Raw genomic sequence first — 24,261 nt, 5'->3', positions numbered from 1 at the left:
ACAAGACTAGGCTGTGCACTTAGCCTACAATATGCATCAGGAATAAAGATAATCGAATGTTTTGAAATTCTGCCTTAACACGTCCGATTATCCACCACACTTGGGTCCTTCAGACGGAAACCTGAAAACCCATCTCTTCAAACAAGCTTACAGCCGGCCATGATCTTGCTTGCTGCCACCTCAACAACGCCGGAGCTACTGCAACCCCTCAACCTACTGTCTCCTTCCCCATTCTTGTAGAATGTAAGCCCGCAAGGGCAGGGTCCTCTTCCCTCCGTACCAGTCTATCAGTGTTAGTTTGTTTACAGTAAGTGACATCTGTATTTGGTATGTAACCCCTTCTTATGTACAGCACCATGGAATCAATGGCGCTATATAAATAAATATTATAATAATAAATTCAAATTTGCCAGGTTCATCTAATTTTTACCAAAAATTCAATTTGCAGCGAAGCAATTCAAATTGAATCACAATATTGCAACAGTAAGGAAATAAACAAATGAGACATTTCCACAGTTTGAGGCCTAATAGAGTGGCCGTAAGTAGGCAGTGCCATCTGCTGGTCAACTGTTGTAGGACAAGAGAAAGTAGCAGGAACTTGTAGGATGAAGAACATGGTTCCTGAGGGAAAGAGATTGGAGGAGACACCGGGTCAAGTGACAGCTGAGACACAGTTCTTAATTATAAAAGGTATGGAGGGCAGAGAAGGGGAGGAGTCATTGCCCGGACTTGTAGCAGGAGGTACGGTGCAGCGGAGTTGGCTTATAGCCTCCATTGAGTAACCAGAACCGAGTAACCAGATCCAAGTGAAGAACCGAGTGACCAGATCTGAGTGAGTGAACGAGTAACCAGATCCGAGTGAGGAACAGAGTGTCCAAAACCAAGTAACCAGATCCAAGTGAGGAGCCGAGTGATCAGAACCGAATAACCAGATCCGAAGGAAGAACCAAGTAACCAGATCCACGTTAGGAACCGAGTGACCAGAACCGTGTAACCAGACCCGAGCCGAGTGCATAGCACCAGAACAGAGGGAGATGACTAGGCAGCAAGAAAGGGACGTTCGTATGAGCTGTAACTTCCGGTGTAGACGTACAATACAAAGGCAACTAGGGTCGTGCTTCAGGAGACTACAGCGGTCAGTGCAAAGTGACTGATTGATAAAGGACTTGCAGCCTAATGGCGTAGTATCGTAGACTCGCGTTCGGGCCTGTACGTCGATTCATATTGCTTAAGAATGAGAGAGTGATGATGGTGATCGGCTCAATAGCACTGTGACGTATTTCTGGTCAAGGTATTAGATCCAAGAGACCCCTGATGATAATAGTCATTCACTTGTAACAATAGAACAATAGTGTGTGAATAGAATTGTATTAATACCCAGTATAGCCGAATTTCTGTATTCTCATTGTATAATAATTTACAGTATTTCTATTATTGGCTTTACCTTTTGATATTGTGCAGTAGGCAACACATATATCCGGGCTAATCAAATAAATATCTCTTGGTTAAGTTACTACTGAATCCTCATTCTCTGCACTGTTGCATCCACGTGCCTGTTTACACAACGTTTGCAAGTGACCTGAAAAGTTTTGTGTAACACTCTGACGTCTCCTAGGAATGTATCCAACCCCTTTCAAGCTCTTTAATACACACAGCCTTAGTAATGTCAAAGCGACCTCATAATGTAAATGGATGGTAATCCAGTAGTAACAAACTATTCATTTAATATCATAGAGCACTGACAGACATATTTTTTTTTCAATTTAAAAATGGTTAAAAAATTATCCTTTTGTTATTTGTGATCAGACAGACCATTCTTTGCAAAATAACTCAAACTGATGGTGTCGCTTTCAGAGGTAACATCATCCTGCTATGATTTAGACAAGTGTTGTGCCATATATTCCATAACTCCCTCCATTTCATACCCATTAGTATGCTTGCCACATGCAAAGGGGGGCAATTGTGGCCTGCATTTGGAAGTATTACTGACCAGATGGTCGATACCAGTGGTAATAGCGGTGACTTTCCTGCTGCAAGCTGTTCCCACATTCTTAGCCATTGTAGAGGATTTTTTTTACACTATCTGGTCCATTGCCTCTTTTTCTTTTACCACACACCTTTGTACAACCCTATAATTACCTTTTGACAATCTTTTCAACCCCAGTTATTCAAGGCTTGCCAAAAAGGATGAAACAAAAAATTCTAAGCAGTTAGGTACATATACAGAAAAAATAGTGGCAGCAGCCCGTAGTATAGGTGTGGTGTGTGCAGTTGTCAAATTGGACTTGTAAAACAGGTGTGCAAAAACTGACATGCAGGGATGGTGCCGCAATTTTTATTTTTTTATTAATAATTATTGATTATAATCAATTATTTTTAATACAAAATTAAATGCACTGCTTTAACTGTTCTTTTTATTTATTAATTTATTCTTCAGCAACTGGGGGGCTGCCATTTGAATTTGCTGGTGTGTGTCTGAGCATAACACATACACACCACAAATACGGAAGCCCCTGTATATAGGATAATGTGGTCACTCTCCGACAGCATCTCCTACACTGTGGCTATATAAAGGTATTTAGAAAAATGTTTAATATTTAAATATTTATTATTTATTTTACTTATTTATTTTAGTACATTTCTTGGAGAACCCCTTTAATGTCCAAAATTTTTAAAATACAAACAAGATGGTCCATTATCCCTCTAAGCCAGGGTTCCCCAACTCCAGTCCTCAAGGCCCACCAACAGTCCATGGTTTCAGGATTTCCTTAGTATCGCTCAGGTGATAATTCCATCACCTTCACAGGCAATAAATGCATCACCTGTATAATACTAAGTAAATCCTGAGAACATGATCTGTTGGTGGCTATTGAGGACTAGAGTTGGGGAACCCACTGGAAAGACGGGTCACATATTTAGTTATGGCAAAGGGAGGAGATGGGGGATCAAAAAGCATTTCTGTGTATACAGTATACGGTTTATAGACACTACATGTAACTCTTGTCTGGGAGTAGCAGAACTACTATCAAGCCATCCAAATCTTGAGAAATCTCTAGTCTAAGCTTCCTAAGAACTTTAGGACAATGATGTCCTTCTACAGAAAAATGCAATTGCTCTATGATCAGAGAGTATTCAAGGAGATGTGCTTCTATAAAGACTTCAATTTGTTAATACATTTATAACAGACATAACTATCTAATTGTACAGATGAATACTTTGTAAATGTATATAGATCCTAAATTCTATAGCCTACTGTGTTATTTGTATTCATTTCTATCAAACTTATAACACAAGCAAAAAATATGTATTTCCCAAAAAACAATCATAGACTCTAACACATAGGACGGCGGCTGCTTCGCTCTTCTTCTGTCATGGTTAGACTTAGGGGCTTTTTGCCCCCTTCGCTGGTGCGGATATGCTTATATTGCTGCACAGTGTTGTATGATAAATCTGTGTAATGTTGTCCACTTGTTGGTTGTTCCGGACTTTGGTAAAGATCCTGATAACTGATGATGATGTTGTCTTTTCAGCTTGTGCACCTTTATCAGTAACCAATAATATGTTTGGAAAGTTTTTAATTGATTGTGAAAAAAGTTATATTTTAATTAGTCAACAATTCTTATAAGGGTTGTCTAGCTAAAAGAAATGAAAGTGGAATGGAGCATGAATTAGTACTTTATCCAACTAATATACTTTATTGCTTAAAGATGCCCTAATTTTCCCTTACAAGCTCTGGTCTTGGATTGCGACAGGTCGTTTTCCATCATTTTGTCCAACACAGCATTTTCTACTCAGGACGTGACTGGCTGTGTGTGTAGGAAGTCATCCACCCCCCCTTCACACATTGCCCCCTTTACACACTGCCCTGTTTTGGGCACAAACCACAAAGGAACCTGCTGGAACCATTGGAATCCAAAAAAAATGTTTTTTAATAAACCGGTGCATGTTATAATCAGCTTACCTGGGAGTCGGCGGCGTTGTTGGCGCGGGGTCCCAGGTAGCAAGGTCGCTGGTGACGAGATCTCGCGAGATCGTCTCCCAAGATCTCGGCTCTCGATCTCAATCTGAGCTTGCGCTGCCTCCGTCGGCCATTTTCCCAGTGTCCACCACATAGAAGAGTGTGAAAGATGCGGGGCTCCAGCTTTCACAAAATGTCAGCGAAGCACCCGCACCACTAAACACCTCATCCTACCAGCTTGGGGTCCGCAGCCATCTCCCGACTCCTGCCTCCTCCAGAAGCTTCTGGCAGCAGCGACCCTGGGACCCTGTTCCACCGCAGCCGGTAAGCTCCACCTCTCAGTTTGAATTATAAAACACACACCCCCATTTTCCCCCCAAACTTGGGGGAAAAAAGTGCGTCTTATCATCCGAAAAATAAAGTAAATGGTTTTTACCAAAGGAGCTTAGGTCCCAATATAAAAATGCACTGCAGCCTAAAGACATGCCCGCAGAAGATCCTGTGAGCAACGCCCCATTGGTATGACAATACAACTTAGCAATAGATTAAAAGGCCCACATCTCTGGAACTGTAAGGTCAGTTTTGTTTTTTGTTTTTTTTAAAAAAGGCCACTTTTGACCTGGTGACAGGTCATCTTTAATTGAGAAAAAAGTATTGTCTTTTTGTCAGTGTGCAACCGACTTTGATGCTGCATCTAATTATACATCACTTCCTGGCAATTATTAATACTAATATTTATATTTCCTGGTCACAGACACTGGAAACTTAGATCTTAATGGAAACATCTGGCTGTTGAAACATCATTTCAGAGGATTTTGCCTTACAGTCTCTTTCCTCATTGCTTTCAAAATTACCGGGCTATTTACATTCTTACACTGGGGGAATAAACTAAGAATACCATTCCTTATTTGAAAATTTTGGGATTATTCTGTTTGGCATCTTCTGCTTCTATAAAACATCGATATCATGTCATATCATGCTCTATATATTATAATTACAAGACAAAAGATTAGTGTTGAGCCACCCCCGTAGTGTTCGAGTTCGGTTCGGTTCGTCGAACACCCGTGTGTTCGCCGAACTGTTCGTCGAACTGTTCGTCGAACACCTTCGAACACCGTTAAAACCAATGGCAGGCAAACAAAAACACATAGAAACACATAGAAAACACCTTCAAAGGTGTCCAAAAGCTGACAAACTGCTCAGAAGACACAACTAATACATGGAAAAGTGACAAGTACATATAGTCATGCGAAAATAAAAGAGGTGGAGGAGTAAAAGGAGGGGGAGACACAGATATAGGCATGTCATGCCCTTCTAAAATCCAAAAAGTGAGAAGCCGACACGGCCAGTCCGCTCCTGCCCGTGCCACCTCCGTGTCGCCGGGTTTGTGCCAGAGCCGCGGTGAACCCTGATGGCCAGCCCCCCTCTCCCAATACTGGTGCCTGTCCGCTGGTGGGTCGAGCGAGCCCCCCTGTGGTGGAGGCAGCTCTAAGCTTTTTAATTTAAATTGTCTCTCTAATTTGAATGAATACACTTTAAATCCATTTACAAGGATCTATTGGAGGGCAAGTCTCATGCCAGCAGCCGCGTAATTCCAGCTCCAGTAGCGTCCACTAAAGCTGCTGCAGTTAAAAAGCTTTTATAAGGATCGAGCTCGGCTGTCCACCGCAAGGTATCCTACTGCCAGTCCCAGCCCCTATGCCTTGGGGTGCCTCCTGATGCTCTTCACTGAGTATCCCATGGTCCCGAAGCATTTCCTTTGAAAAAATTAAGTGTCTAAACTACAGGTGGTGTAGCTTGCTTAACAGCCGGGATAATCCGCTGACTAGCAGACACTGCTACTAGGCACAAAGTATTTCCTGGGCTAGATGCAGTTAAAAATTTGTAATTAGATACTCTCGTTGGATGCTGAGAAAGCATTCCATAGAGTCTCCTGGCACGCCATATATGATTCTCTTAAAAAGCTTGGGGTAGGGGTCTAGGGGACCCTTTTATAGCCAAAATCACGGCCCTGTATCACAATACGTCACCTAGGCTGAAGATAAATGGAACTGTAGCACCCTGAGGGCTCGGTTGCTACAGAGGTATTGCACCTCACCCAGAGGTGTGATATCTCACTCTCAGGTAAGGATGGAGTGTGGATCAGGACCCGACACCTGCATGCATTACACCACATTGCCATGGGGCAGGGCGACCAATATGCCCCTGAGATGGGCACGACAGTCCCTGTCCCTGGCTGGAGTGGGGGGAGGGAACACTGAGGAAGGGGAACCCTGTAGTGCAGGAGCAGGGAGGAAGCAGTTCCTGGGTGCATTGAGAAGGGAGTATAAAAGGTGGGCACCATCTTAGTTCAGTGCAGAGAAGTCTGAGCAGAAGTGGCAGGGAGCAGGGGCTCTGCATGAGCTCTGCTCCGGAGGCGGGCCTAGTAACAGAGGCCCAGGCCTGGAAGAGGGAGAAGGAAGGAAGAGGAGCGGAGAAGGCTCCAGGAACGAGGAATGAAGGGATCCCAGGGGTGCGGACGGGCGAGTCGCCACCGCACGCCCGAATCCACCTGCGTGGAGGGGTCAGGCCAAAGGGGGAGACCGGTCCCCGAAACTAGTGGAGGCAGGAAACGACCCTCAGCTAGAAACAGGAGGCTGTGACATTTTATGTGGCGCAGCCCCTCGCTACACCCGCTAGGAAGGCACCACATAGGGTCAGGGAAACTGGCGCCAAGTTTACCAAGAGGAGGCCCGAGGCAGCCGGACAGAAGGGTTGGTAAGAAAGGCCAGACAAAGTACACACAAAGGGGGTCCTGTGAAGCGCTCCAAAGTTATCTGGGAGTTGTCTGAGCCCCTCACCTGGTGAGCACAGTACGACGTGGGCAGCCGTTACCTGCAGACGTGGTCTGGATAATAAGAACTGTGAGTAAAGGCCCTGGACTGCATCACTGACTCCGTGTCGTTACTGCTGCTGCCCTGCACCATCACCCCCATCCTCCGCATACACTGCCCTGAGGCTATACTCCTCCAGTGGGGAGTTATGCTACGCTCTGCTGCACCCACAACACCAGCCTCAGCGGTCTGCCCTGCAGCGGCGGTTCACTCTGACCGCAATCCACGGGTGGCGTAGTCGGACATTTAAACATCAAAACCACATAAATAGTTCCGCCACTGGTTTGACCACCCTGAGCCACGGAACCGGGTCGCCGCCACGAAGACTACAACCACCAGCATCCACCAAAAAGGGTCCGGCTCCGGGTGTCCCAAGGCCCAGGGGGTGCATCAGAACATTTTCATGACCTTTCACAATCACCAATGGGACAAGGCAGGGATGTCCTCTGTCCCCTCTCTTATACATCCTAGTGACGGAGCACCTGCTCTCATCAATTCGCCATAACCCCAATATTAGGTGGATTGAGGTGGGAGGCACCGAGTACAAGTGCTCTCTATTTGCTGATGATGTCCTAGTATATATCACTCAATCACATATATCCATCCATGCTGTTATGGCTGAAATAGATCACTTTGTTACATGGTCAAATTTTAAAATCAATGCAGCGAAGTCTGAGGCCCTCGATGTCTCCCTCCCCAAATCCATATAGGATTCCATCCAGTCCAACTTTCCCTTTGCCTGGCCCTCACAGGGTATCAAATACTTAGGAATTCCTATTCATAGAGACCTCTCCCATCTATGTTATCTTAATTTTGGGCCCTTTATTGAACAACTCCATACAGACCACGGTTGGCAAGTTAGAACTGTAAGATTCACTACGTGAACCACTGGTGTTTTGTGGAAAAGCACATGTACACTGCGTTCCAAATTATTATGCAAAAAGTGTTTAGGAGTGATAAGGGAAGAATTTGTTTGTTTGTCAGTTAAACTCATTGATGGTGATGTGTGTCAGGGCTCTTTATATCACTGTAAGCAATTGCAGACACCTGTGCTAATTAGTTTGGCAGGTGTGTCCAATGAAAGGCAAGACTACTTAAGAAGGCTGTCTCACATTATTAAGCAGCCTACATTTTCTGCCAAAATGGGAAAGAAAAAGGATGTGTCGGCTGCTGAGAAGCAACAAATTGTGGAGTGTTTAGGTCAAGGCATGACTACAATCAACATTGTGCGATGATCAGGATGAAGTGTCTTGGCAATCAAGAAGTATGTAGCTGATTCACAGTACACACGTGTGCGTGCTGATAAGGGCAAATTGAGGACTCTTTCCTACAGGCAATTACGTCAGGTTGAAAGAGCAGCGGCAAAAAAGCCTTGTCATAGCAGCAGACAAGTTTTTGAAGCTGCTTGTGCCTCCAACGTCCCCCGAACAACAAGATGCAGGGTCCTTCAGAGGTTTGCAGCTGTGCATACGCCATCCTGTCGACCTCCTCTATCCACTTCACACAAGCAGAAACGGCTCCAGTGGGCCAAACATTACATGAAGACTGATTTCAAAACTGTTTTGTTCACGGATAAGTGCCGTGCAGCGCTCGATGGTCCAGATGGATGGAGTGGAGGATGGCTGGTTGATGGACACCCCACGCAAACACGGCTACAGCGCCAACAAGGAGGAGGTGGAGTAATGTTTTGGGCTGGAATCATGGGGAGAGAGATTGTCGGCCCCTTTAGGATCCCTGAAGGCTCTAAAGATGAACTCCATAATGTATGTGGATTTTCTCAAACAGCACTTCCTGCCATGGTTCAAGAAGAAGAACCGTGTATTTCACAGCAAGATCATTTTTCTGCATGATAATGCACCATCTCATGCTGCACATAAAACATCTGCATCTCTGGCTGATATGGGCATAAAAGGGGACAAACTTATGGTGTGACCCCCATGCTCCCCTGACCTGTACCCCATTCAGAACCTTTGGAGCATCATTAAAAGGAGTGTCTATGATGGCGGGAGGCAGTTCACATCTAAGCAACAGCTCTGGGAGGGTATTCTGTCCTCATGCAAAACAATTGAAGCAGAAACCATCCAAAACCTGACAAATTCAATGGACGAGAGAGTTCAGAAGCTCCTTTCGAACAAGGGGTCCTATGTGAAAATGTAACATCACCTAGAATAAAGTTTTGAGTTGAAAACTGTTTGATTTCAGTTTCTAACAACCTGCTAATGCTTATAATTTCAAAAATGACCATTTTTTTGGTCTTTATTAAAATGAAAAGGTTGATCGAAAAGTTTGGGGGATCTAAGAGTGTGGCAACCCAGTAGTCATGATTACTTCGAATTCTGACAATATGAGGGTCATGCTGCAGGTAGTGCAGCAAGAAGGCACTTATGTGTCTTGCGCATCTCGGAGCCCCAAAATTATTTTCCGGGCTAGATGCAGCTAAAAATTATTATTAATTTTAAATCTGGTGAAGCTTTAGTATAGATGGCCTAATAGGATCAGTGCTGCACACTGCTACAAAGCCCAAATTATTTTCCAGTCAAGATACAGATAAACATGATTAGTAATTTTAAATCTGGGGGAGCTTATTATAGATGGCCTAATAGAATCAGTGCTGCACACTGCTACAAAGCCCAAATTATTTTCCAGCCAAGATACAGATAAACATGATTAGTAATTTGAAAGCTTAAAACGGTTGGTAGGGTGATTTTAACCAATCATCAAGCTTTTACTCTCCCCAGGATGACACAGGGGTAGAAAAGTCATTTCGGATCCATGATTTGTTCATCTTTATGAACGTGAGTCTGTCTACATTATCAGTGGAGAGCCGCGTGCGCTTATCTGTCAGCACACCACCAGCAGCGCTGAACACACGTTCAGACAGAACGCTGGCTGCGGGGCATGACAAGATCTCCAAGGCGTAAGTGGCTAGCTCCGGCCATTTATCCAGATTGGAAGCCCAAAAAGAGCAAGGGTCCAGTGACACAGTCGTGGCTTCAATGTTTACTTGGAGATACTCCTGTACCATCGTCTCTAGGCGTTGACTATGTGTCAGACTTCTTGTCTCCTGTGGCCTTGCAAAGGATGGGCTAAAAAAGTGGTGAAATGATTCCGCAAAATTGATGTTACCAGCAGATACTGTGGTTCTGTTACGGTTTGAGTGCTGAACACTTGACGGTCCCACGGTTGGCAAGTTGGAATTGTGAGATTCACTACGTGCACCACTGGTATTTTGTGGAAAAGCACATGTAAGATTCTGCAACAGTCTTTGCTGATACTCCTGCATGCGTGCATCCCTTTCTATGGCAGGAATAATTTCTGCAAATTTACTTTTGTACCGGGGATCTAACAGTGTGGCAACCCAGTAGTCAGGATTATTTCTAATTCTCACAATTCGAGGGTCGTGTTGCAGGTAGTGCAGCAAGAAGGCACTCATGTGTGTTGCGCATCCAGGAGCACCAAGTCCCTGTTGTGTTGGTGGCGAGGTAACAATCATGCTTCCTTCCTCTGTCCTCTCCCCCCAACCTCGCACAACAGAAATGTGATCAAGGTCTCCCTCATCTGATGAGTCTTCCATCAGTTCGTCCTCCACTTCTTCCTGGGCTCCTGCACCTTCCTCACTAGTTTGGCTGCTACCATGCGCCCTGGTAAAACCATCTCCCCCACCCTCACATGCCTGCCGCCTTGGTGCTGCCGACCGTCTGGACCTTGCAGATGTTAGCCCTTCCGCATACAACTCCTCCTCCTCTACTTCCTCCACCTCCTCTTGTGCCACCACCTGACTCCGAATTCTGTTTAACATGTGCTCCAGCATGTAAATCACCGGAATAGTCATGCTGATAATGGCATCGTCAGCACTAAACATCTTCGTCGCCATTTCAAAACTGTGCAGAAGGGTGCATAGGTCCCTGATCTGAGACCACTCCTCCAGCGTGATTTGCCCCACCTCTGGATCTCGTTGGCCCAGGCTATATGTCAGAACGTATTGCACCAGGGCTTGTCGGTGCTGCCACAGTCGCTGCAACATGTGCAGAGTTGAATTCCACCGGGTAGGCACATCGCATTTTAGCCGGTGAAGTGGCAGGCCCAACGACTTCTGTAGAGATGTAAGTCGCTGATCTGCGGGATGCGAACGGCGGAAGTGAGCACACAGCGACCGTGCCCTCTGCAGAAGGCCATCTAGTCTGGGATAGTGGGCTAAAAATTGCTGGACAACCAGGTTCAACACGTGAGCCATACAAGGCACGTGTGTGACATTGCCCCGGCGAAGGGCCGCACCCAGGTTTGCAGCATTGTCGCACACGGCCTTCCCTGGTTTCAGGTCCAGTGGAGACAACCATTCATGAAATTGGTTCTCCAGAGCTGACCACAACTCCTCAGCTGTGTGACTCACATTTCCCAGACATTTCAATGTAAAAACCGCCTGATGACGTTGAGCCCTACTGCCAGCATAGTAAGGAGGTGTGCAGGATCCCTTCTGCGCAGTTAGAAAGCTTGTGGCATGACCAGACAGGCTTTGGGTGCAGGTGGAAGACCGAGAGGAGGTTGAGGAGGCAGAAGCAGTGGAGGAACTTTGACATAAAGAGGATTGACGCACAACTCGTGGGGACGGCAAGACTTGGACAGCAGCCCCTTGTCCTGCTGTCACCATAGTTACCCAGTGCCCAGTCAGCGACATGTAACGCCCCTGTCCATGCCTACTCGTCCAAGTGTCTGTGGTGAAATGCACCCTGTCACACACAGAGTTTCTCAAAGAAGCGGTGATGTTGTGTGCGACATGCTGGTGGAGCGCAGGCACACCTTTCTTTGAGAAGTAGTGCCGACTGGGCATCTGGTACTGGGGCACTGCGACGGACATAAGGTCTCGAAAATCCTCTGTGTCCACTAGGCGGAAAGGCAGCATTTCTGTAGCCAAGAGCTTGCAGATGGTGAAATTCAACCTCTTAGCTTTCTCATGGCTAGGAGGAAATGGTCTTTTACTTGTCCACATCTGAGGGACCGAGGGCTGGCTATTGTGCTTAGACGGGGTTGATAAGGGTGTCCCCGGCAAACTGCCGGTCTGTGAGGAAGATGCAGGCGGACATGTTAGGTTGCCTTGATCCAAAGGTGGTGCTATCGATGTCGGACAGCGCTCAACACCAGCTGGTGTTACCACCTCCAAAGAAAATGATGACCTGCCAATCACGCTGGCTGTTGCGGGTAAAGAGGTGGCAGGTCTGCGCCCCAAAACAGGTGTGACTGCTGTCCCCCCAGTCACAGAGGATGAAGAGGCCGCGGATGCACAAGATATGGCAGATGGTGGATGGCCCGGCCGGCTAGGCCGCATTGTAGCACACTGAGCTTCCCACTGCAACTTATGCTTCATGTCCATGTGCCGGTTCATGCATGAAGTACTCAAACTATGTATTTTTTGGCCTCTACTTAGCTTTTGCTGACAAATGTTACAGATAACACGAGTTGGGTCATCTTTATCGATCTGAAAAAATGCCCAGGCTATGCAAGGCTTAGCACCCATGCGACCTGAAGAGCCACCACGACTTGTGGTGAGAGGCAGAGTTGTGTTTGAGGATGCAGTTGTTGACGTGCTTCCAGTACTACGTCTCTGTCCAGGAAGGCGCAACCTGACCTCGTCGTCACTAGCATCTTCCTCCACCTCCTCTGCTGACCTCATCTCTTGGCTGACTGTGGGTTGACAGTAAGTGGGATCTCCAACCTCATCATCATCACCCTGTGCGTTATCACACCCGTCGTCCTCAGAGCCAACCTGTTCCTGCCCTGACAAAAAACTAAAGTTGTCGCTCCAATCAGGTATTTGAGTCTTATCATCGTCTTCCTCATTGTCTCCACCAACAGGAGTTACAGTTTGGGAATGAGGGTCTACATTATGGTCAGAACCTTCTGCGTCTGGTCCTGGATCCGACTCATAAAGATTCTGGGCATCAGTGCAGATCATTTCCTCGTCTGGATTCACAGAAGCGCTGGAGTCGACCTCTGATTCCCAGGCTATAGTATGAGTAAACAGCTCTGCAGACTCAACCATCTGTTCTACCTCATACTCAGACGGGCAGCTGGAGATTTGGGAGCTGTGAGGAAGCAAGTGCGATTGGGGTGACACCTTTGAGGACTGGAGTATTTGTGAAGTTGCTGTGGAGGAGAGCCCACTTAAAGGAGCACTTGATATCCGTTGAAGCACCTGCTGTTTTTGTGCCTCATCTGGAATTTGTAGCGATTGGCGTGGCCGTAAGAAAGGGATCTTATCACATTGTCCGCTAAAAGAAGTAGACATTTTAGTTTGGCTGGAAGATGGTCTTTCTTCTGCAGATGTTACTGTTGCTTTAACACCTACCCCACGGACACAACCTTTTTTCCCCTTCCCAACACGCCTATTCCCCTTTCCACCAGCAGCAGGCCTTTTTCCACTCATTTTGGTGGTTAACTAATTCACAACTCTGGAGTTGTTTGCACAAAAAAACAATGGATGGGAACCGAGCAGAGCTGAGTGGCCAAACTGTGGTATTAGGCCAAAACTATTGGCTGGGTTAGATGCAGAAAAAAATTATATTCAATTTGCAACCTGATGGAGGTCTGTATAGATGGATTAATAGAACAAGTCCCACACACAGCTAGAAGCCCAATATTTTTTCAGAGGTAGATGCAGAAAAAAATATATTCAGTTTGCAACCTGATGGAGGTCAGTATAGATGGACTAATACAACAAGTCCCACACACAGCTAGAAGCCCAATATTTTTTCAGAGCTAGATGCAGAAAAAAATATATTCAGTTTGCAACCTGATGGCGGTCTGTATAGATGGATTAATAGAACAAGTCCCACACACAGCTAGAAGCCCAATATTTTTTCAGAGGTAGATGCAGAAAAAAATATATTCAGTTTGCAACCTGATGGAGGTCTGTATAGATGGATTAATAGAACAAGTCCCACACACAGCTAGAAGCCCAATATTTTTTCAGAGGTAGATGCAGAAAAAAATATATTCAGTTTGCAACCTGATGGAGGTCTGTATAGATGGATTAATAGAACAAGTCCCACACACAGCTAGAAGCCCAATATTTTTTCAGAGGTAGATGCAGAAAAAAATATACTCAGTTTGCAACCTGATGGAGGTCTGTATAGATGGATTAATAGAACAAGTCCCACACACAGCTAGAAGCCCAATATTTTTTCAGAGCTAGATGCAGAAAAAAATATATTCAGTTTGCAACCTGATGGAGGTCTGTATAGATGGATTAATAGAACAAGTCCCACACACAGCTAGAAGCCCAATATTTTTTCAGAGCTAGATGCAGAAAAAAATATATTCAGTTTGCAACCTGATGGAGGTCTGTATAGATGGATTAATAGAACAAGTCCCACACACAGCTAGAAGCCCAATATTTTTTCAGAGGTAGATGCAGAAAAAAATATATTCAGTTTGCAACCTGATGGAGGTCTGTATAGATGGATTAATAGAACAAGTCCCACACACAGCTAGAAGCCCAATATTTTTTCAGAGCTAGATGCAGAAAAAAATATATTCAGTTTGCAACCTGATGGAGGTCTGTATAGATGGATTAATAGAACAAGTCCCACACACAGCTAGAAGCCCAATATTTTTTCAGAGGTAGATGCAGAAAAAAATATATTCAGTTTGCAGCCTGATGGAGGTCTGTATAGATGGATTAATAGAACAAGTCCCACACACAGCTAGAAGCCCAATATTTTTTCAGAGGTAGATGCAGAAAAAAATATATTCAGTTTGCAACCTGATGGAGGTCTGTATAGATGGATTAATAGAACAAGTCCCACACACAGCTAGAAGCCCAATATTTTTTCAGAGGTAGATGCAGAAAAAAATATATTCAGTTTGCAACCTGATGGAGGTCTGTATAGATGGATTAATAGAACAAGTCCCACACACAGCTAGAAGCCCAATATTTTTTCATAGCTAGATGCAGAAAAAAATTATATTCAATTTGCAACCTGATGGAGGTCAGTATAGATGGACTAATAGAATGATGCTATGCCCAAAAGATTTTACTTCACTAGGTGCAGTAAAAAAATTGGTATTCTATACACAGGTGGTATATCTTGCAACACAGATAGGCTACTCCACTGACTAACACACTCTGCAATAGGCCAAAAAGGATTAGCTTTGCTAGATTCAGCCAAATGCTGTGAAAAAAACTTGCACAGCACTGGCACAGACCTGCCTGGCAAAAACTGATAGGAACTGATGTAACCTAGTCCTGGAAAGGACTCAAATTACAATTAGTCTTTACTCCCACAATCTATCTATTTAAGAGCACAGACCTGCCTGATAAAAGTCGTAGGAAATGCTGTAACCTAGTCCTTAAAAGGACTGCAATCACAACTATTCCCTACTCCCAAGCTATCTGTAGATTTGTGCGAAAATTGGCTTGAAATTAACAAGGTATAGCGCACACAGCAACAGCGGTGCCGTCTAACACGCAGCTGCAGCAGTGAGAAAATGGTGGCGACGGGGAAAATGGCTTGGTCTTATAGGGCAAGGACATGTGACATACACTGCCAATGACACATGCCCTTGCTTGTGTGAAAAAAAGCACTTCGCTCCGTGTGTGCGCTGCTGATAGGCTGACAGATTGCACCTCCCCACTGCAAATGCGGGAAAGAGAAAAAAAATGGAGATCTTCATTGTTCCTGCAGAGATCCATCCCCTGCCCCTCCCCCCCCCGCTGTACACTCAAACTGCGTATTAACATTAATTTTCATCATTACTGAGAAAAAATCCAGTTATGATTTTGGTGCACGAACAGTTATCGAACATAACCTCGAACAGCCGAATTTTTCTCAAATTGTTCGTGTTCGCCGAACGGCTCGAACACCGCCCAAAACAGCTCGAATTTGAGATTGGCGAACAGTTCGAGTAGAACAACGCTCATCTCTACAAAAGATCTTACTGAAATTGCAGAATTCAGATTTCTAGTACTGTACGACTTCAATGCATGAATGGAAAGTTTTTATGTAAAAACAGTGCGATAACTAAACTTACTAAAGTTAAAACATAAGAGTAGTGTATAAGATAGTAATTTAACATGGCCATAGCTATAGTATTGGCAATAATTAATGTAGAACAGCTTTTAGTAATGGTTTTGCCATGTCTACCTTGTTGTGACTAGTAGACTTTTCAACCTTTGCAGCCTCACCACATTTTTATAATTTGAATGCACATCTAGCAAAATACATTTTTCCATGAAATCTTACCGTACCAACTTGAAGACACTGGCTCCAATTTATCAAGACTAACATTGCTCACACCAATCTTGATGACAGGGCATTGGGGAGTCAGTGATGCCAGATTGAGTAAGAGGTGCACACCTCTTAATGAATCAGTCATGTCTTTAAAGTGGCGTGAGTCTTCATGCGCCTTGCCACAAATCTTACTCCAGTCTGAATGAATTAGACAACACACGACCAATCCCGACCTTGTCCAAGCCTAGCTCTACTTATTTTTGTACAGCAAGCTAAAGCTTGTTTGAAAATGCCAAAAATCGCAACATTTTTGCACAGCCATGCATTTCACAAAATTTTTGTGACTCTTCAAAGTGTTTTAAATCTGGTGAAAACACTTTAATGAATTGATCTAGAGATCATGAATGAAAACCCTTATCTTGGGCTTAGGTAGTTAGTTCTTGCTCTGTTTGTGTTGCCCCACTATGCTAAATATCTTCAGAAGAAGTTTGTAAAGAACATCTATGATGATGACATCAAATGTACGACTGATGATCCGGACGATGTTCCTGATAGAAAGGATAATGAAAAGTAGGAGGATGAGGAGGTGGATCAAAATATTTGCAGGTGTTTCAGGGTGGTTTTTGAAAGGAGCTATTGGTCAACTAATTGGCTAATTTTTACTGGTTCTCCTGTTGTAGATATTTCCACCTATCACTGACATTGGGGCGAAGATCAGGAAATGTTTCTAACTCTCAGGTGTGAGTGGAAGATTTCATGCTTCTCTAGCATTCAGCAAGGAATGGTTATCAAAATCCTGTGATGCTTCCTGCTGCATTTGGAAAGGTGAAAATATTTTTCTGGTTTCAAATACTACCAAGTCAATTGCCTGAAACATTGCATCTTGTTTCATTTTTCTCGCACAAATGACAGTAAGGCTATGTTCACACATTGCGTTTTTACAGCGTTTTTTTATGCGTTTTTATATGTAAATTTTCAGCTGCGTTTTACAGTACCAGCAAAGTCTATGAGATTCCAGAGATCTCATGCACACACTTTGGTTTTTGTTTGATCAGTATTTTGTGCTTTGCATGTTTTTTTACAGAATAGAGGATATCATTTCTTTCAGCGTTTTTTCAGCGTTTTTTCAGCGTTTTTCAGCCACTGAAAATAATGGGTAGTGAAAAAATGCTAAAAAAAAGTATAGTGTGAACATAGCTATCTGGTTTTGCTGCGTTTTTAATGAAAAAAAGCAAGTACAACAGTATGTGAAACTCTGTGCAGGAAGTGGTCGAAGGGTCCTGAGCTGGGCGGATCTAGTTGCACCGTGGCTCAACTAGATCCGTACTGCTCAGGACCCTCCGACCACTTCCTGCACAGATATACCTTGATAAAGGCCCTATTTGGCCAAAACATTGGCTCAGTCTGTGTTCACATGGGTCGGTTTAATTTAATAAAGCTACTATCTTCATTTGCAATCATCTGAGTGCCAAAATTTTTCCTTTATATAATGTCACGCCAGGTGTGGGAAAGACTTAGTGCAACACTGAGGAAAGAGGGAAAGGGAGCCCAGACACTAGGGAAATGGGGAAGTGGAGACCTCCTAGACTAGTCTAGTGTCACCCTGTCTCAACTACGTCCCTATATTGCCTCTTCAGCAATCGCCGCACGCGTGCCACGCCCTGTCTTTCCCTAGCGTATGGCTAAGGCTAGGGATGGGAGGAGATGAGCACTAGTCGATCTCCAGTAAACTTTATAGACAACAAGGGTAGACAAACAGGGGGGAATTGCTTAGCTTTAGACGACACCAGACAAATGCATACTCGGCCTCAAGCTCCAGAGAGGACGAAGTACTACTCTTGCTAAGCCTTCACAAGTAGAAATGAATATAACCGGCACCTCCCTCTGAGACACACCAGGTATATATACACCCAGGCCAGGGAGCTAAGTACAAGAAGTAGATAGCCTCTAGGTCCTAGAGACAGCCTCTCATCTAAGAAGATGTCTGTAATGCCTAATGTAGAGATCTCCTGCAACCAACTGCAGGGCGACTGTCTGTCACCTCTGATACACCCGTGACATATACTCATCATCAGGAGGCCAAAATCCTGGAGAATAATTCCACTTAAATGAAGTAATTGAAGGTTGCACATAGTTTGGGTGGTAAAGAATGCTTGACCTATGTAAAATGGTAGAGGACGGTATGTCTGAAAAGTTGCATAAGAGCAGCAAAAGAATGGCCCAATACACCAAAGAGACTTTGGGCCCAATACATCACCGCTTTTATGCCAGTAAAAAACTTTGAAAAGTTTCAGCATTTTTGCACAATTGGCACCCTCTCACCATTTTCGCCCAGCTCCGACAAAGTGGAGGGAGCTAGGGTCAGACAGGGGTGTGGTAACCATAGGTCGCCAATTTAATAACAAGTGGCGACACTTGCTACTCCGCAGATCTTACTCCAGCAGGGGCTGGAGAAGGATTTGTGTCAAACCGCATATACAGTAGATGTCTTAACCATGCACCTGACTCCAACCCATCTCCTCATCAAGACTGGCATAAACAACGCTGGATTTGATGAATAGGGCCTTATGTTTTTGTTTTTTTTCAAACTTTCACAGTGTTTTTTTTTTAAATTTAGCCGGTACCTTAATTGCCTGTGGATTAGTAGTGGTCTGGGTGAAAAAAGAATTATAGCATACCTATCAACTAGTTCTAAAACTGAAATAAAATGAAGCTACTTTGATCCTGAATGCCATGTAGACAATGTGTGAACTTGTTGCTGCACCTACCTCCAACAAGCTCTTGATTTCTTGAAATTTAATTAATCGGCTGATCCATAAATCCTCTTGTAAATTCCAGAGGAGCCAGTTTTTTTGCAGGCAGGGAAGTTGGGAAATGTTCCATACTGCCTGCAGGAAGAACAGAAAAGAGAACTCATATGGCATAAAACACTGTAGATACAATTCTGTGAAGCGGAAATATCTTGAAATCTCAGAGAACTGTAGTACAGTTTCCACAGCTTTTTCAATGTATTACCTTCGAGAATAAGCCTCCCAGCTTCACGTCCAGCAGATATGGTAGACGACAATCCAGACACTGGAGTGGAGTCGTAAAAAGCATAGTTCAACCTAAAGGAAGTAGAATGGAAAAATAAATACTAATCATCTGAACCCCCCCATAACTGGCCTACACTGTGCCCCAAATAAAAGCTACCCCCTCACTGTACCCCTCTTGATTTTAACATGAAGCCACTGTACCCTCTGAATATAAAATAATATACTGTGCTTCTTAAATATAATAATAATGTACTATGCATAATGAATATAAAATTATTATACTGTGCTCCCTGATTCTAAAAATAACTATACTATGCCCCCTGGTATAAAACTACCATACTGTGCCCCCTGATTACAAAATTATTATACTGTGCCCTGTGGTATAAAACTACTATACTATGCCCCCATAATATAAAATTATTATACTGTGTCCCATGATTATACTGTGCCCCCTGGTTATAAAACTACTATACTATGCCCCCATAATATAAAATTACTATACTGTGTCCCCTGATTACAAAATTATTATACTGTGCCCCCTGGTTATAAAACTACTATACTATGCCCCCATAATATAAAATTACTACACTATGTCGCTTGATTATAAAATTACTATATTGTGCCCCCCTGATTATAAAACTACTATACTATGTCCACTGATTACAAAACTACTATACTGTGCCCCCTGATTACAAAATTATTATACTGTGCCCTCTGGTATAAAACTACTATACTGTGGTCCCTGATTATAAGATTACTATACTGTGCCCCTGATTCCAAAATTATTATACCGTGCCCCCTGGTTATAAAACTACTATACTATGCCCTCATAATATAAAATTACTATACTGTGTCCCCCTGATTATAAAATTACTATACTGTGCCCCCCTGATTCTAAAATTACTATACTATGCCCACATGATTATAAAATTATTATACTGTGCCCCCATAATATAAAATTACTACACTATGTCGCTTGATTATAAAATTACTATATTGTGCCCACCTGATTATAAAAACTACTATGCTGTTTCCACTGATTATAAAACTACTATACTGTGCTCCCTGATTATAAAATTACCGGTAAATGCCTTCCTCTGGATCAACATGTTTGGCTATGGGTTGAACTAGATGGACTTAGTCTTCCTTCAACCTTAAAAAAATACGCTGTCCCCTGTGTGGTAAAAAATAAATATTGTGCCCCCGGATATAAAAAATCCATATATTTATATAATATAATTTAATGTACATAATAATATAATAATATATTATGTACATTAAATTATATTATATAAATATACACATTTTTTATATCTGGAGGCATAATATATATTTTTTACCTCACAGGGGACAGCATATTTTTTTTAACATTCATGTGGAATATTTTCTCTAATATTCAGGGGACAATGTATATATAGTTTTAATATTCAAGGGGGAATAATATATATATATACATATATATCTATATATAGATATATATACTGTATATATATATATATATTTACATTTGGGAGGAACAAAAAATATTTTTATATTACTGAGGGGACAATGTATATATTTTTTAATATTTCAGAGGGCACAATGTATATTTCCTATATTTAGTGGGCACAGTATATTAATAATTCACAGTATATTTATTTAATATTCAGGAGATACAATCATTTAATTTTCTATTCATGATACACAAAAGTAATTTTATAATATTATATTTATATACTAGTGACTAGAGATGAGCGGATCACCTCTCGCAACCCCCGTCCGTGGTCGAGGTCAGTTCTCTCTGGCTATGGTGAGGAGCTGCACAAATATCCTTACTCTCTGGGATCCCAGGCTTTGCTTACAATTTGCCAGGCTGGTGAGACATCACCTGTTACCCACACAGTGCACAGAAGACACCATGCTAGTCTGGTGAATCAAATGTGCACCATGGAACCCGAAAGCTCAGGAAATTTGTACAGCTCTTGTCCATGGCCATCGAGCATTGACCAGGACCGTGGACTGAGATTGCCCAAAGCGATCCGCTCATCTCTAATAGTGACCATGAATATAAACTATGGATTCTGGGCCTGTAAATGATATTAATAATAATAATCTTTGCGCTACTAGAATAATTCCTTTAAAGGGGTTTTCCCATGAACAAAGTACATTTTAATTAATAGAACTTAGAATTAAAAAAAAGTTCCACAATTCGATGTATTAAAAAAAATGTTCCTGTGCTGAGATAATCTTATATATGTGTCCCTGCTGTGTACTGTGTAATGTCTGTGTCTGACCGTACAGGAACATGGTCTGTTCAAACCACAGCTCCTGGGCAGGAGAGGAAGCAAAAGAGAGAATACAGACATTACAGCTGGAGATCACAGCTGCTGCTTTCTTTGAGGTAAAATATTGATTAAAAACAGGCAGGGAAATGTTTTACCTCACAAAAAGAATCAGCTGTTATCCCCTGCTGTAATGTCTGTATACCTTTTTGCTTCCTCCCCTGTCCAGGAGATGTGGTATGATCAGACCATGTTCCTGTACGGTCAGACACAGACATTACACAGTACACAGCAGGGGCACATTTATAAGATTATCTCAGCACAGGAACATTTTTTTAAACATATCCAATTGTGGAACTTTTTTTAATTCCAAGATGTATTAATTAATTACTTTGTTCATGGGAAAACCCCATTAATGTTAAAGGAATTATTCTAGTAGCGAAAAGATTAGGGAAGACTTGAGAGGCAATAGGCAGGGAGCGGCTCATGGCTTCCCGCAGTTTCTCTGCACTGTTATTTACCTCCACACTCCAAGCTATGGAGGTCTATTGAATATATTAGTGCTTTACTCTATCCCACTTACTGCAATGACAATGTGTAAAAGTGTTGTGACTTTTTTAAAAAGTTGCATCCATAAATATATTTAAATCCTGGCCAAGCAGCAAGCTATGACCATGTATGGCCATTAACAGTAAAGGGACCCTATTCAGGACGTGTCTGAGCCCCACCTTCCTCTGTCAGGCCCTACCCACAGCGGAATTTAAGTGGTCAAACAGCAGCAATCAAAACTAGCTCAGATTGCTGTTGTTAGAGGCAGGTATTGGCTGTATAACACAGTCGGCTCCTGCCTTTTATGAAACTGACACAGTTCATTTTTGGAGCCAGCTCCATACACCTGCACCAACTTCATGACATAATAGTACATTATGGAGCGGGAAGGGGATAGAGGGACTATCCAGGAATTATATATTAATAACCTATAGGATCAATGTCAGATTGGTGGGGGGCTGACACCAATCTGCTGTTTGTATAGCATGGCTATATAGACTGTATAGTGGCCCTTCTCAGCTGCTGTCTCCCTTTCACTTCAATAGGATCTGAGTTGAAGTATGGCCACTATGCAAGGTATCGGACTAAGCCATTAAATATTGTTTCTGTCATTCTGCACAATATAACTAGTTCTTACACTAGTAAGAAAAGATTATTTTGGAGATCCTTCTTATGAATATTTGCAAGTTAAAATGAGCACAAAGTACTTCTGAAGCATTGTGTTACATCCTTATTTGGCAAAATATTGTGCTGAGGCTTAAAAAAAATGTCATAGCTGTCGGGTAACATCCATCAGACATTCAAACATACCCTGGTAATGTAAATCATTTGTGTCTTTCTGGATTGATTGGGAATACAGAAAAAGTTGTCGCTACCGGCTACTGGTCAGAGTGATTTCCTATATGGTGCATTACAGAGGTGAATGTAGTTCATTTTCTACTGAAATAATCAATATGTCCCAACTATATTGCTTTGTCTAGAGCGTACATGTCAAACTCTGACCCGTGAGGCAAATCTGGCCCACAGGGTGGTTTTATTTGGCCTGCGACAGCAGAACCACCATCACTATGTGGGGCCATTATTCTGTATGGAGGACTATGTGGGGCCCATTATTCTGTATAGAGGACTTTGTGGGGCCCATTATACTATATGGAGGACTATGTGGGGCCCATTATAGTGTATAGAGGACTTTCTGGGGCCCATTATTCTGTTTAGCGGACTTTCTGGGGCCCATTATACTTTATACTGTTTGGCCCGCAACTTTGTCCAAGTTTTTTATTTTGGCCCTCTGTGTATTTGAGTTTGACATCCCTGGTCTAGAGCAAGCAGCCATTTTTGTACATTGACTCTGTGAGAAATACATAAAGAAGGCTTAGCGATCTGTCACTTAACTTTGAGAATATTTTAAAAGGAGTTTCCAGAACTTTAATATTGGGCCTATGCTTAGTTTCTACTTTGTCACAATTCATATGCAAATCTAAGGATTGAAATTACGATGTCATCCTCATAAAAGTACTAAATCTTCACATGACTTTTTCTTGTTTCAGGTTCGCGGTAAGAGTAAGGCTTCTAATGCAGGATTATTCGTGGGAGATGAGGTGATCTCTATCAATGGGACAACCTGCACTGACATACCCTACTCAGAGGTTGTGTCTCTTATTGAAAAATCAGCTGAAACTCTCCAGATGCTTGTGAAAAGGTAAGAAACATGCAAAACGCATATAGCTCCGAGTGATCTGAATGCAGGGAATCGTTTGGTACTCTGATTTGAGGGATGTATGGCACTATCTTTTGAGGTCTACATGGCATAGTGATTCCAGCAATGTCACTGTTACTTGAGAACCCTTGTATATAACTGATACTGATGACTTTGCTGTACCAAATTAAATTACCCAGGTTCCATTTACATGGTTATTCTACTGGAACTTTTTAGAAATTCATCAAAGTCCTGTTACAGTGGTTTCATTGTTCATTTTTACCTCTTGTCAATATTGCCATAATTGTGAAAAATAGAGATGAGCGAACTTGTTCGGAAAACGTTCGCCAGTCTCAAATTCGGCACGAACATTGCACATTCGGATTTGTGTTCGTACCCTGAGCGTTTTTACGCAAAATCAGCAAAAGGGCAGTAAATTATCACATTTCCACTAGTGTTTTTTTAGGACTTTGGCTAGGATGGTGGTGCTGCATGATGAGCGGGGGATGACGTGTTTGATGAGGGGTGGTGGTGGCTAGAGGTCAGAGGAGAGGTGGACTGTTATTCTTAATTTTTTTTTCTTAACTTAATGTGTGGAGATTCCAGCAGCCAATCAGGGCGCAGGAACCATCCCCAACGTCCAGACACTAGGGCTTGTGTCA

General features: G+C 43.0%; 1 protein-coding gene across 3 annotated transcripts in view; it reads left to right on the top strand.

The window, feature by feature from the left end:
* The window catches only part of SYNPO2 (synaptopodin 2), a 448,549-nt gene that overhangs the window by 288,054 nt on the left and 136,234 nt on the right, over positions 1-24,261 (top strand). For 2 of the 3 annotated variants that reach the window (XM_073639782.1, XM_073639772.1), the window contains exon 2: positions 23,451-23,602. In XM_073639782.1, coding sequence (XP_073495883.1) covers positions 23,451-23,602 — 152 coding nt within the window. Of the gene's footprint in view, positions 1-16,745; positions 16,884-23,450; positions 23,603-24,261 lie in introns of those variants that run through there. The other variant, XM_073639792.1, reaches the window with a different exon arrangement.

Source organism: Phyllobates terribilis, unplaced genomic scaffold, assembly GCF_046119375.1.
Source record: "Phyllobates terribilis strain yellow unplaced genomic scaffold, ASM4611937v1 Scaffold_1__5_contigs__length_1240528914, whole genome shotgun sequence".
In the NCBI taxonomy this organism is placed as follows: Eukaryota; Metazoa; Chordata; class Amphibia; order Anura; family Dendrobatidae; genus Phyllobates; species Phyllobates terribilis.
This window is presented reverse-complemented; position numbering and strand designations above follow the sequence as displayed.